Source organism: Salmo salar, chromosome ssa26 (assembly GCF_905237065.1).
Source record: "Salmo salar chromosome ssa26, Ssal_v3.1, whole genome shotgun sequence".
Lineage (NCBI taxonomy): Eukaryota > Metazoa > Chordata > Actinopteri > Salmoniformes > Salmonidae > Salmo > Salmo salar.
Genome location: NC_059467.1, coordinates 11273070 through 11287093, shown reverse-complemented (window position 1 = coordinate 11287093; position 14024 = coordinate 11273070). Strand labels below are relative to the sequence as shown.

Below are 14024 nucleotides of genomic sequence, written 5' to 3'. Positions count from 1 at the left end.
GTCTGTAAAAAATTCATTCCCGGGCCATTTCATGGAGTAATCAAACACTGCCTTTTTTTCTGTCTCTTCATGTCTCTGGGAGCCACACAGGGCTCCGGACCCTCTGCCAACTTCCTGTTACTGAGAGAGCTGAGCACAAGAGCACAAACATCAGATGGGAGGAAAAACACAGGCTGTTACCAGTGGTGGCCAGCAGGGGGACCTAGAGGTTAATGTATGAGGTGGAGGTGAGCGGGTAGCGCCGCTCCTCTCACTCAGCCCGTCACATGTGGAAGCAATCAGCGTGTCTGTGTAAGACTGAGGGAGAGAACAATGGAGGGGCAGGAAATGGGATTGTATGTGAGCATCCCCACAATGCCCAGCTCAGCTTCATGCTGCTGTTTATCCAACAGTGATTTATTACAAATGGCCAGCTGCTTGCCTAGGGAGAGCTCAGTGTGTATGTTGGCCCATGGTGAGCCACTGAGGAAGAATTTGACTGGACATTCTCCTCCAGGTTGTGTTGTACGTCTTCTCATTATTCACTTATTTTCTGTGTTCCCTTTGGCTCCAGACTGGGAAACTGAGCACGGTTATCGCCATTACCTTCCATGCCTGAAGTGAACCTCCTGTTCTGTATGGGTGTGAAAGTGTGTCTGTCGAGCGTTTCCATGGAAACAGCAAGCCCCCATGTGTGAGTTGGCTGAAGGTCAAGTCAGATTGCAAATGACACTGATCTGTATTCACTGCTGCTTGAGCTGCACACAGCTGAACACTCCTTGCCAAGATTCACGTTTCCTAAAAACAGAAACCTCATCTCATCCAACTCTCAACAACGAGTTCTAAACAGGATTTGAATACACCTGATGAGCCAGCTCAGGGACTTTTTTTAATCTATTTTGACCTGTGTCTAATTGACAACGGACATCTGAGGACACCAACAGCTACTATGCCTTCCAATCACGCAAGATGACAGGCTTTTCTGTGACTGGAAGCTTGTTTTACTGTGTCTAAAGGGCATTTCCCTCCCCTTCAAAATGTCTGAGAATATGAGGCTCACAGAGAGGGAACTGGGTTCCAATGCTGCAGTACCCAGTCTGTGCCCCCCTGGGTAGAAGATAGGGTTGTGCAGGGGGGATTCTATTTTAAGAACAACAGCTACACTTCAGCTGAGCTCCCACTGAGGCACAACGCTGGAGGTTAAGCTCTGAGACATATCTGCTGCTGGCTCTTCATTAACAAGATGAAACGCTGGCCCAAATAAGTGACTGGTGCTCTATCTTCTACCAAGACCTCCGACCAACCTTCCCCTGGCTCTGATCTGTGCAAACCATTCTCTGACTGTTCTGGGTTATGGAGTACTGGGGTGTGTCTCTTACTGACATCGTATGGTTCTAGAGTGTGTGACCATTCTCTCACCTTCTGTCTGTCAGGTTTCTCTGTGTCCACATCTCTCACTGGTTCCTGTTCTGGTGACCCGGGCCCCTCGCTCACCCTGTCCTGCTTGCTGTCCACAAAGGGCTGTGAGGAGGAGGAGGATGGAGTGGAGGAGGAGGAAGGTGGTGCTGAGGGGGCGTGGGAGGGTGAGGCCTGGTCAGCACGGAGACGCAGTGCTTCCTGTCTGAGTGTCTCGTTTTCGGAGGCTAGTTCCTGCCGCTCCCGCCTTGCGCCTGTCAGCTCCTTGGTCAGGGCGTCCAGCCTCTGTCGGAGCTGCCGCACCTCGTCCCGTGCCCGGTTCCTCTCGGAGCGCACCTTGCTCCACTTCTCCCTCCAGTTGGCCGTGCAGTCCGACCACCAGCGCATTGTCTTCTCCATCTGGGCAGCTCGCGCCCTGGCTTCCTCCAGCTCCCTCAGACGCAGCTCCTCACGGCTCTCCCAGTCCCCAGACTCGCCCAGGCCAGGGGAGAGCAGCAGGGGAGGGCTGGAGCTGGGGGTGCCCCCCGTGGGGCTGGGCGTGTGGGTCAGGCTATCAGGAGAGCGGACCCTGTCCGGCCCCAGGCCCAGGCCACAGAGCAGGCCCGCCCCGGACTTAGCGGCCTCGGCCATGTGGGGGCTAGGGGTGTGGTTCATCACTGAGCCGATGATGATCCAGGAAAAAGCAGGAAACACGAGCGATGCTATGCACTCAGGAGTGCATGGTCGCCTTTACTCAGTTGGCTGCCTGCAGATTCAAACACAGAACAGAGACACTGGTTAGTTGGACAGTACTAGGGCTGTTGCAGTGAACATATTACCGCCACACCGGCGGTCACGAGTCATGACGCCAGTCAAATTCCACATGACTGTTGAGTCACTGTAATTAGGCTTCTCCAAGCTCTGATGCTGCTGATGGTCATTGGTAGCGTTCCAAACTTGCTAACTGCCTGGTACTCAGCACTCTATTGTCCCTCTAATCACTCTGACATCAATGCAAATCGAATCGAACATCTAATCAAACACTTCATGAGAGCCCATGAGCTCATGTTGCGCAACAGTTCTATAGGCTATGCCATTGCAGGAGAAAACAGAGTGATGGTCTCTACTAAAAAAAGGAGGATCAGCTTTCTATGGGCTAGGCCTAGTATATTTATTTCTCAACTTTCCTAATATTAAGCACATTGCTTATATTTACAACAGGAGTATAGCCAACCTGGCTGGCATGAAAATAAACCATGGGTTGAAAAGCGTCCTCCATTCACTATTTAAGTGCATAGATGACAAGTATTTTTCCCCGCATAAAACGCCCAGCATTAGAAACAATGCCTTTTTTTTTTTTACTTGTTCGAATCATAGTCGCACACCTCATGCAGCCTAGCCCATAGGCCTATATGTTTTAATAAGCTTTGTATCACAACTAAAGTGGGCAAATAACTTCTTAAAATGAAACACATGAATCCGCTTTACAAGGGGTGTAGAGCCTAACTGGCATATATAAGCAGCGTGAGTTTCAAATTTGGGGAAGATAATCTTCACCATAAAAATGCTCCTTTATAATAAAAGCATTTCATGCATAATTGCATTTGCGGCCACTTTTGGTTATGGTGTTTTTACCGCTAATGGAACATTCGCCTACTACCATGTGCGCATTGCTGAGCTTTTAATGTGAAGAAATAGCCTAGTTTATCAACATTTTAAGCTAAACGTTCTGATCTGTTGTGTCAGAACGTTTGCATTGCATAAAAAGGTTTGTATTCATTTGGGATCTATCGCATCCCACAACCGTCCCAGACTATGTTTGGAATATTTATTTATCGCACAGAATAGAATTGGTCGACTTTTGTACTGTGGGGGATAGTAGATTGACATAGTCTAGTACTTTTGCTGTTCGTTAGGCCTACTCATCTTGTTGACTGACGAAAAAAATATCTTCAATATGCACCTCGGAATTGGATTAGGACACGCGCAGTTGCGTCCCCGATGTGTCTGTCTGTGAGGAAAAACCCGATCACGTGACAGAGAGCAGTGTGAGGGAGATACGCTTCAGATTTCGCAGCACACACACACTGAGAAGGGCACAATGCAGCCCCGCGGGCCGCAAAAGGCATGGATTTTTTGGGGGGGTGCATTACGGCCACAAAGGGGATGCCGCCGTGAAATTCGAGGAATTATCAAGTGCTTGTCAAATTGTGAATGAGAGACTATTGGAGTGTGTACACCCTGCGCAAAAAAAAACTAAGCAGAGCTCATGCCTTTCAAGCAACTTTTTTCAAATCTTCATTAGAGTCTCATCATGCAGCCTTATAATATATTAAAAATCAAAACATACAGCCCAACGTTTATAGAACAACTAAAGTTACATGAATAACTATAAATTAAGCACATAGCAGTACCTATTTCTTTGTTAACCGCACAACACAGAATAGCCGCATGTGTGCACTCCCCCAAAAATATGGATATTTTATTCAGCTTTGTTCAATTGTATTTTGAATACTATAAAAGAATATAAAATAATGCCATGGAATTATAAGCAAATCTTGTTTGCTAAATGAATTAGCGTAGCCCACAGACATTTGGCATAGCCACATCAGGACCTAACATAAAGACAACTCAGAGTGTGCTATTCTGTTCTTCTGAAATAGACTACATTTTCTTCATTTCATGCTTCTTTAGACCTGTCTAAAGTAAATAATGGACTTATTGTGAAGTTGTAGGCTATATTACATGGATTTATTCGACTTTTGTGTGGAAGCCAGGAGATGCTAAATGTGTTCATGTTAATTAACGGTCAATTACAGTGAGACCGACAGTTATTTGTTTGACAATCACCAGCTGATGAAATGATTTCAACGCTCTAGTCTACTCCTATCCTATGATCATTAACCACAACTGCCACAGCAAAACAGTCTGGTCGATAAATGAGTAACATAAAGTCCAGTGTCCCTGTGGAGGTCAGAAATATGTTTTCCTGCTAGGTGTGATCTGGGGACAATCTGAGAAGGCGAGATACAATGGGCCATCCTCTTCATACTGTTCTGGTGCCAGTTACAGGAGGTTACAGATGAATGGTCACATGTTGGAGATTACATCTTGAAGAAAATTGCAAAGGTAATTTGTAAAAAGCCAATGATGAGAAACAAAGCTTCAACTAGCACCATGGCAACCCAGAAAACCCATTGACTTCAAGCATGACCAGACTCGGACTTCGGCTTAACACCATGGCAACTTGCAGTCCCAAGACACCGATGAATCAGTTACCATAAAGGAAAGTATGCAGAAAGACAGAATTAAAATTCTCTACAGATAGGTCATCACTCCAGGTCAGCATTCCACACAACCCAACAGTCCCCGGAAGGTGGGGGGCCCCCCAGATAGCATTTGAATGGCATGCCATGGCAAATATGTTTAGAATTACAGGAAACCGTTGTCAACCACATCAAGAATACATTTGCATTTGCTGACAGTGAGGGTAGATGTGACAGACAGAAAAAGAAGAGAGGATAGTGAATTTATTTTAATTTTAATTTAACTAGGCAGGTCATTTAAGAACAAATTCTTATTTACAATGACGGCTTACACGGCTAAACCCTAATGATGCTGGGCCAATTGTGCACCACCCTATGGGACTCCCAATCACAGCCAGTTGTGATAAATCCTGGAATCGAACCAGGGTCTGTAGTGATGCCTCTAGCGCTGCGAGAGAGCGAGAGAAAGAGAGAGGGGGCTGGATGAGACCGTTTGAGCTGATTTCTTGTGAGGGTAGAAACCGAAACTCAGATCATTAATTTCCGATTCCTAGAGGCAGTGACAGCATGGTTTATTTTTGTTAGACTAAATATAAAAATACACCCACCGTATTCCTGTGAGTAACACATTTATGAGGAAAGCTCGTACAACATGCTTTCTCTCAAAGATCTTGTCAAAAATACCATCTCTGTCTCTGACTGTTCTCTGCCTGGTCTCTGTAAAAGTGGATGTCTTGAGGATTCTCAAACACAAAGGAGATGATATGAAAGACCGGGAGCAGTGCCGTCAGAGATGTATTATGTATCTATGTAACACCTTCACTGCCTGCGTTATCCTTGTGATGCATATTCTCCATTTCATATTCATTAATATTTCGGGGGGGGGGTCTATAACATCTCACTATGCCATGCCATTTGAATGTCCCCTCCATATGAACTCCCTGCCTAACCCCCCCTAGTAGGCACCCACCTCTCTCACTAACTCACTCTGTCACTCCCCACCAGGGCTCACGCTACAGCTCAGAGATGGTGGTGGGAGTCAGCTGAGGGAGCCCAGTAGAGTAAGGAGATAAACCTCCCACTTCCTATCACCGATACTGAACACTATCCTCTGAGAGTCTTGTCTCGTACTCTCTCTAAGGCAGACGGAGACAGAGAGGGAGATGGTTTGGACCCTGTCGCCTTTGTACGACATCTCCGTCAGGGATACATGGTTCTTGTTAAGTATGTAATCTGAACCTCATCCGACGCAGACAGGAAGGTAGAATGAGAGCAGAAACGAGAGAAGAACGAGAAGGTTAGAGAAAGCATGAAACAGAGAGACAGAAGAAGAGTGCAGAAACCTGACTGGAAGAGATTGCATTTTGGGTATCAGAAGGGAAATGTTTGGTCTGTGTCTGGCTTGGAGACAGAGGTTTTGAAGGCTGCAGCTGGACAAGACACCTGGGTGTTTTCGCTGTAAATCCACAGTGGTTTAGACCTAGGCCTACATGGAGGGGGCAGTACCGTATGGCTTCAATGAGTCAATCAAGCAATAAGTTGCTCCTCAGTATCAGGATTGCAAAGAAAATGATCTAGAACTCCTGCCTAGGAATGGTCTACAGTGGGGGGGAAAAGTATTTGATCCCCTGCTGATTTTGTACATTTGCCCACTGACAAAGAAAGGATCAGTCTATCATTTTAATGGTAGGTTTATTTGAACAGTGAGAGACAGAATAACAACAAAAATATCCATAAATACACATGTCAAAAATGTTATAAATTGATTTGCATTTTAATGAGGGAAATAAGTATTTGACCCCCTCTCAATCAGAAAGATTTCTGGCTCCCAGGTGTCTTTTATACCAGTAACGAGCTGAGATTAGGAGCACACTCTTAAAAGGAGTGCTCCTAACCGCAGCTTGTTACCTGTAAAAAAGAGACCTGTCCACAGAAGCAATCAATCAATCAGATTCCAAACTCTCCACCATGGCCAAGACCAAAGAAGGTGACAACATTTGGTGCGATTATTCGCAAATGGAAGAAACACAAAAGAACTGTCAATATCCCTCGGCCTGGGGCTCCATGCAAGATCTCACCTCGTGGAGTTGCAATGATCATGAGAACGGTGAGGAATCAGCCCAGAACTACACGGGAGGATCTTGTCAATGATCTCAAGGCAGCTGGGACCATAGTCACCAAGAAAACAATTGGTAACACACTACGCCGTGAAGGACTGAAATCCTGCAGCGCCCGCAAGGTCCCCCTGCTCAAGAATACATATACAGGCCCGTCTGAAGTCTGCCAATGAACATTTGAATGACTCAGAGGACAACTGGTGAAAGTGTTGTGGTCAGATGAGACCAAAATGGAACTATTTTACATCAACTCAACTCGCCGTGTTTGGAGGAGGAGGAATGCTGCCTATGACCCCAAGAACACCATCTCCACCGTCAAACATGGAGGTGGAAACATAATGCTTTGGGGGTGTTTTTCTGCTAAGGGGACAGGACAACTTCACCGCATCAAAGGGACGATGGACGGGGCCATGTACCGTCAAATCTTGGGTGAATACCTCCTTCCCTCAGCCAGGGCATTGAAAATGGGTCGTGGATGGGTATTCCAGCATGACAATGACCCAAATCACACGGCCAAGGCAACAAAGGAGTGGCTCAAGAAGAAACACATTAAGGTCCTGGAGTGGCCTAGCCAGTCTCCAGACCTTAATCCCATAGCAAATCTGTGGAGGGAGTTGAAGGTTCAAGTTGCAAAACGTCAGCCTCGAAACCTTAATGACTTGGAGAAGATCTGCAAAGAGGAGTGGGACAAAATCCATCCTGAGATGTGTGCAAACTTGGTGGCCAACTACAAGAAACGTCTGACCTCTGTGATTGCCAACAAGGGTTTTGCCACCAAGTACTAAGTCATGTTTTGCAGAGAGATCAAATACTTGTTTCCCTCATTAAAATGCAAATCATTTTATATCATTTTTGACATGCGTTTTTCTGGATTTTTTTGTTGTTATTCTGTCTCTCACTGTTTAAATAAACCTACTATTAAAATTATAGACTGATCATTTCTTTGTAAGTGGGCAAACGTACAAAATCAGCAGGGGATCAAATACTTTTTCCCCCCACTGTATTTAGCAACTGTCTACTTTGAGTGTAAAAGGAGGTTGAACAGTCTGCTAAAATACATTTCTTTCGAACAGACAGACAAGACATTGCACTTAAATGTGGTTTCACAAAGGAAACATGCATACATTTAAATGGAGCGCAGTTGACAAAATCACAGCTACCATACTCTATCTGTAGAGACATTTTTGCAGGGTCATGACTGTTGTCAACCACATCAAGAATACATTTGCATTTTTGCTGATAGTGAGGGTAGACAGAGAAAGAAGAGAGGATAGTGAATTTATTTTAACTAGGCAGGTCAGTTCAGAACAAACTCTTGTTTACAATGACAGCCTACACAGCCAAAACCTAACGATGCTAGGCCAATTGTGCACCGACCTATGGGACTCCCAATCACAGCCAGTTGTGATACAGCCTGGAATCAAACCAGGGTCTGTAGTGATGCCCCTAGCACTGATATGTAGGGCTTTAGACTGCTGCGCCACTCGAGAGCTCTAAGAAAGAGAGAGAGAAAGAGAGAGGGGGCTGGATGAGAGTTTCTTGTAAGAGCACGAACCGAAACTCAGATCATTAATTTCCGATTACAAGAGGCAGCGACAGCATGGTTTATCTATGTTTGAGAATGAGGCAACAGACATTGCACTTAAATGTGGTTACACAAAGGAAACATACCTACATTCAAATGGAGAGCAGTTGACAAAACCACAGATACAGTACTCTATCTGTAGAGACAGCAGACTCTTCCTGTCACCTCATTTCATAGGTCAGGGGTGAAGAGTGTTTGAGTCTGTTTCTGGAATATGGAGTGTGTATGGGTGCTGAGATAAAGGGCTAAGCTGTTGCGTCTCGCTACATCATGATCAAAGACCCATCTCAACAATATCAAAGCCGACTGACAGACTAAGATTTGTCAACATGCCAATCAAAAGTTCAAGTTGATCTTCGGACCCATCCATGACCTAGAAGGTCAGCTGCTGTTCTATGAATTATTTCATTGGTTTGAATGGACTATCTGTTGTCTCCCTCTTATGGCTCCAGGGTGTATTTGTTCACCTTCACTGATCTGAGTCTTGTAGGGAAACATCAAAGAGGTGAACAAGGTATTGGACCGGGAAGTGATCCTAATACTGAGTGACTGCTGCAGACAGATACAATAAGCACAAACAAAAGTCTAGTCAATGAACTTCAAGAGACAAAAAGTGGGGCAAATCAATGTGGCTCTACAACGGGTGAGTGAAAAAATGTGTGCAAGAGGGAGCTAGTTTCAAAAAGACTCCAGATGGAGAGAAGAGATGGACAGAGACTGTAAACTAGAAAATAAAGAATAAAGTAAAAGCTGGAGCTGAGTTTTTGCATTTCAATACAATCTGCTCCAAGACAGTGGTATCAGGGGTCAGCGATCCCAAAATGAAATGCCTCTATAAATAAGCTGATTACTCTGGGGAACTTCCTTTGGGAACTGGTTCCAGCTGGAGGATCCAAACATGTGGGATGTGTGGAATCCAGCCGATAGCTGCAGGGTACTGAGAAATGAAACACAGAAAGAGAGAATAGAGTAGCCTTCACTAACACAGAGACGCACCACCACTCAAAGTAACGGAAACAAATATGAATAGATGTTCTACTATAAAGTCTGTTGCAATTTTAAATGCACTTGAAATAAAGTTGGATTCGATTTATACTGTAAGACAACTGTGACATTTACTGTATATGCAAATTCTATTCCATCTAGACGTGTATCTATGTGGGGTAGGTTAGGGAATACAAGGACAAAGTGCTGTCACTACACACAGCCTGGTGTTGCTGTGAGAAAACAGTGTTCTGCCATCAGAAATAGAGGAGAGACAGTGACGTAAATTGAGAACGAGATAGTCAGAACTGCCAGTGCTCTTTAGAGGATGCAGGCAGAAAATTCTACCCACATGGGAAACATGCTGTCACGGATCCCCCCGGTACTGATGCTCCTTCTGTTCACTAGTTCCGGAGGTCTACGTCACCGGCTTTCTAGACTTCACTGAACGGGATTCATTATCATCAACCACGGACTGTCTTATCTGATTACATACACCTGGTTCCCATTTCCCCTGATTAGTATGTTATATATGTGCCATCTGTTCCTTCTGTCGGTTATTGTTCCCATGTCCGTTGGTGGTGCGAGTACCTATCCGTTAATATTGTGTATTACGGGTATCGTCCCGTGTCGTTCAACGAGTTTTACCCTCGCTCTTTTGTTTGGGTACTGCCCAGTGTTTTGTGGACGTTTTTTGGGGGTGTATTAAAAACCCCAATTGTGTATTCCTACGCCCGTCTCCAAATCCTTTATACCGGCGTGACACACGCTCTGTTTACAACTGTATTCAAGTGAAAGAGAGAAAGGAACAATATGACTCGCTGCTGCATTGCAATGCACTTTCCTGTTTTTAACAAGACACACACAAACAGTATCTTTATATAAAAAGCACAACCGCTTTAGTTGTTACAGATTGTATTGTGCAATGTCTGAAAGCGCATGTCCCAGTTGGCAACACTCCAGCACCTTGCGGTTTTTTACATCTGAAACTGCCAAAGGTAAGAAGGAAGTCAAACAGGATGAGTAGCCTAGGGTCTACAACCACAGTGTTTTTTGTCTTTCTTCCGTTTTGGTGAAGCGGATAGCATTTTCTTTTGTCACTGAGCCATTCGTTTTGATCTGAAAAACACAGAAAACAAACATGTAGCTATTAACTTAACGTACAGAAAGCCACAGGAGCAGATCTGAGATGGTAAACACAGACAGTGACGCTATCACTTTCTCTAAGTGCTTTGAGATGTTGTGTTATTGCTGCTACTGCAGGAAAGACAAGACTATCTGGGGCAAACACTTACAGTAAATCAGCATAGGAGGAAACAGTACACTTCACTACATCAGGTGACCTATAAAGTACTAAACAATAGTCTCACCGAATATATATGTAGGAGTGATGACAGAACTTCTGGTTAATTTTAATCTAGCTCATGTTATTCAATGGAGAAAATCATTGTACTGTGACTTCGAGCTCACTAACGTTAAATCCAACACCATCAGGAAAATGGGTCATGATTTGGTCATCTTGGTCTCATGATATTAAATCTACAGACAGCAACAGCAGAGGGAAGCGTTTTGCAAAACGTAAGTTCTAGAGACTTAAACAAGCTGGCCGAACATATGAACAGTCTCTGATAAATCCTTTTTTTTTTCGGTGAAGTTTGTCCAAATACCGCACGCAGTGTCATAGCTCATTAAAATCTCTCAGTCTGTAGTGCCTAACTGCAATGGCAAGCAAAAAAAATCTCTAAATTCTAGACAGTAAAACAACGATCCATGGATTTTAGGGCTTGTTTCCTGTTAGGGGGCCTGGATAATGGAGAGGGAGGGACAGGAACTGGCATCTGAGTATCACACAGCTGGCATAGCAGTCTCCATCTTCTACATATCAATGATCCGAACAACCTGCCCTGGCTGTGACTGTGCTCTTAATAGGGGTTCCACCCAGCAGGATGAGGGGGGACAATAAGAAGGTCAGGGCATAGCTGACCAGCAGAGAGAGGGGAGTCTGCCGGGTTCATCTCAAATTATAAATTGCTTTCACTGAGGACATCAAGGTCAACACTAATGTGTGACATTTTATTAATCCCCACAAGGTCAACTGCTATATCTAGGGAGTTTAGGGTTAACGTTAGAATTAGGTTTAGGGTTAGGAGCTAGGGTTAGGTTTGAGGTTAGGTGTTGAGGTTAAGGTTAGGGTTAGTTAGGGGTTAGGGAAAAGAAGATTTTGAATTGGAATGAATTGTGTGTCCCCACAAGGTTAGTTATACAAGACTGTGTGTGTGTGTGTGTGTGTGTGTGTGTGTGTGTGTGTGTGTGTGTGTGTGTGTGTGTGTGTGTGTGTGTGTGTGTGTGTGTGTGTGTATGTGTGTGTGGAGGGGGCCGGTGACTGCGGGGGAAACTGATAGAATAGAAGCTGACAGGTGTGAGGCTGACTGAAGAACCTGGCCGTTTTAATCCTGTTAGCTGGCGTCAGGGCACAAGAGGGACACGGCACAGAGAGGGGATGTTTCAACACGAATTAGCCATCAAATAAAGAACCATGACCTTCAGGGGCCCTAGGGGACATAAAAGTATCAGAGACGTATTTCTAACACACACGTGCATTTACGCAAACACGCACACACTCTCACACACACACACACACACACACACACACACACACACACACACACACACACACACACAAATATACTAACCAGAGATCAAACCACCTGTGGCTTACACACTCTCACACATGTATTGAGACATAAATAAATGATGTTCATGTACTCACTCCCAAAGATGGGTTTAGGCAGAATAAAAATCCCATCTTTTGTCCCTGCCTGTGAGTTTGTGTGTTTTTGAGACACTGCCAACAGACTATTTGGTTTCCGCTCTGACTCACTACAACAATATGAGAGCTGAATGGATTCCCTCCCACAACCCCTTCCCTCAGACTGGAGGTAGGCAGTGAGTAGAGGGCCAGGTGCATGGTGCTAACCATAGAAATATAATGACTAATTCTGTTTTTATGGTGCTAATCATAGAAATATAATGACTAATTCTGTTTTTATGGTGCTAACCATGTGGAAGTGGATGTTTAGGAAGGGCGGCAGAACTTCCCTGTGTAAATAATTGAACCCCAACATAGTGTTTCCTTCACTGGACACCAGCTCCACTGTAGTGTATGTACAGTGACTTAGGAAAGTATTCAGACCCATTGACTTTTTCCACATTTTGTTACGTTACAGCCTTATTCTAAAATTGATTAAATAAATGTCCTCAGCAATCTACACACAATAGCCCATAATGACAAAGCGAAAACAGGTTTTTAGACATTTTTGCAAATGTATTAAAAATAAATAACAGAAATACCTTATTTACATTAGTATTCAGATCCTTTGCTATGAGACTCGAAATTGAGCTCAGGTGCATCCTGTTTCCACTGATCATCCTTGAGATGTTTCTACAACTTCATTGGAGTCCACCTGTGGTAAAATCAATTGATTGGACATGATTTGGAAAGGCACACACCTGTCTATAAAAGGTCCCAGAGTTGACAGTGCATGTCAGAGCAAAAACCAATCCATGAGGTCGAAGGAATTGTTCTTTGAGCTCCGAGGCAGGATTGTGTCGAGGCACAGATCTGGGGAAGGTATACCATAACATTTCTGCAGCATTGAAGGTCCCCAAGAACACAGTGGCCTCCATCATTCCTAACTGGAAGTTTGGAACCACCAATACTCTTCCAAACGCTGTCCACCCGGCCAAACTGAGCAATCGGGGGAGAAGGGCCTTGGTCAGGGAGGTGACCAAGAACCCGATGGTCACTCTGACAGAGCTCTAGAGTTCCTCTGTGGAGACCCTACGGTGAAGCATGGTGTTGGCAGCATCATGCTGTGGGGATGATTTTCAGTGGCAAGGACTGTGAGACTAGTTAGGATTGAGGCAAAGATGAACGGAGCATAGTACAGAGAGATCCTTGATGAAAACCTGTCCCAGAGCGTTCAGGACCTCAGACTGCGAAGGTCACCTTCCAACAGAACAACGACCCTAAGCACACAGCCAAGACAACATAGGAGTGGCTTCGGGACAAGTCTCTGAATGTCCTTGAGTGGGCCAGCCAGAGCCTAGACTTGAACCCAATCGAACATATCTGCAGAGACCTGACGCTCCCCATCCAATCTGACAGAGCTTGAGAGGATCTGCAGAGAAGAATAGGAGAAACTCCCCAAATACAGGTATGCCAGGCTTGTAGCGTCATACCCAAGAAGACTCAAGGCTGTAATCGCTGCCAAAGGTGCTTCAACAATGTACTGAGTAAAGGGTCTGAGTACTTATGTAAATGTGATCTTTCATTATTTAATTTTTTATAAATTAGCAAACATTTCTAAAAAGCTGTTTTTGCTTTGTCATTATGGGGTAATGTGTGTGGATTGATGAGGGAAAAAAACGATTTAATACATTTTAGAATAAGGCTGTAATCTGGTCTTCCCTGTAGCTCAGTTGGTAGAGCATGGTGTTTGCAATGCCAGCATGGTGTGTGCAACGCCAGGGTTGTGGGTTCAATTCCCATGGGGGGCCAGTACAAAAAAAAATCATGAAATGTATGCATTCACTACTGTAAGTTGCTCTGGATAAGAGTGTCTGCTAAATGACTAAAATGTAAAAAAAATGTAACTAACAAAATGTGGAAAAAGTCAATGGGTCTGAATACTTTCT

General features: G+C 44.6%; 1 protein-coding gene across 1 annotated transcript in view; it reads right to left on the bottom strand.

Annotated features, from left to right (window-relative positions):
- LOC106587147 (coiled-coil domain-containing protein 102A) overlaps positions 1-14024 on the bottom strand; it is a 79394-nt gene that overhangs the window by 44175 nt on the left and 21195 nt on the right. Inside the window, exon 2 of the mRNA XM_014175207.2 lies at positions 1399-2140. Within this exon, the coding sequence (XP_014030682.1) occupies positions 1399-2049 (651 nt within the window). The 5' untranslated portion in view covers positions 2050-2140. The remainder of the gene's footprint in view (positions 1-1398; positions 2141-14024) is intronic.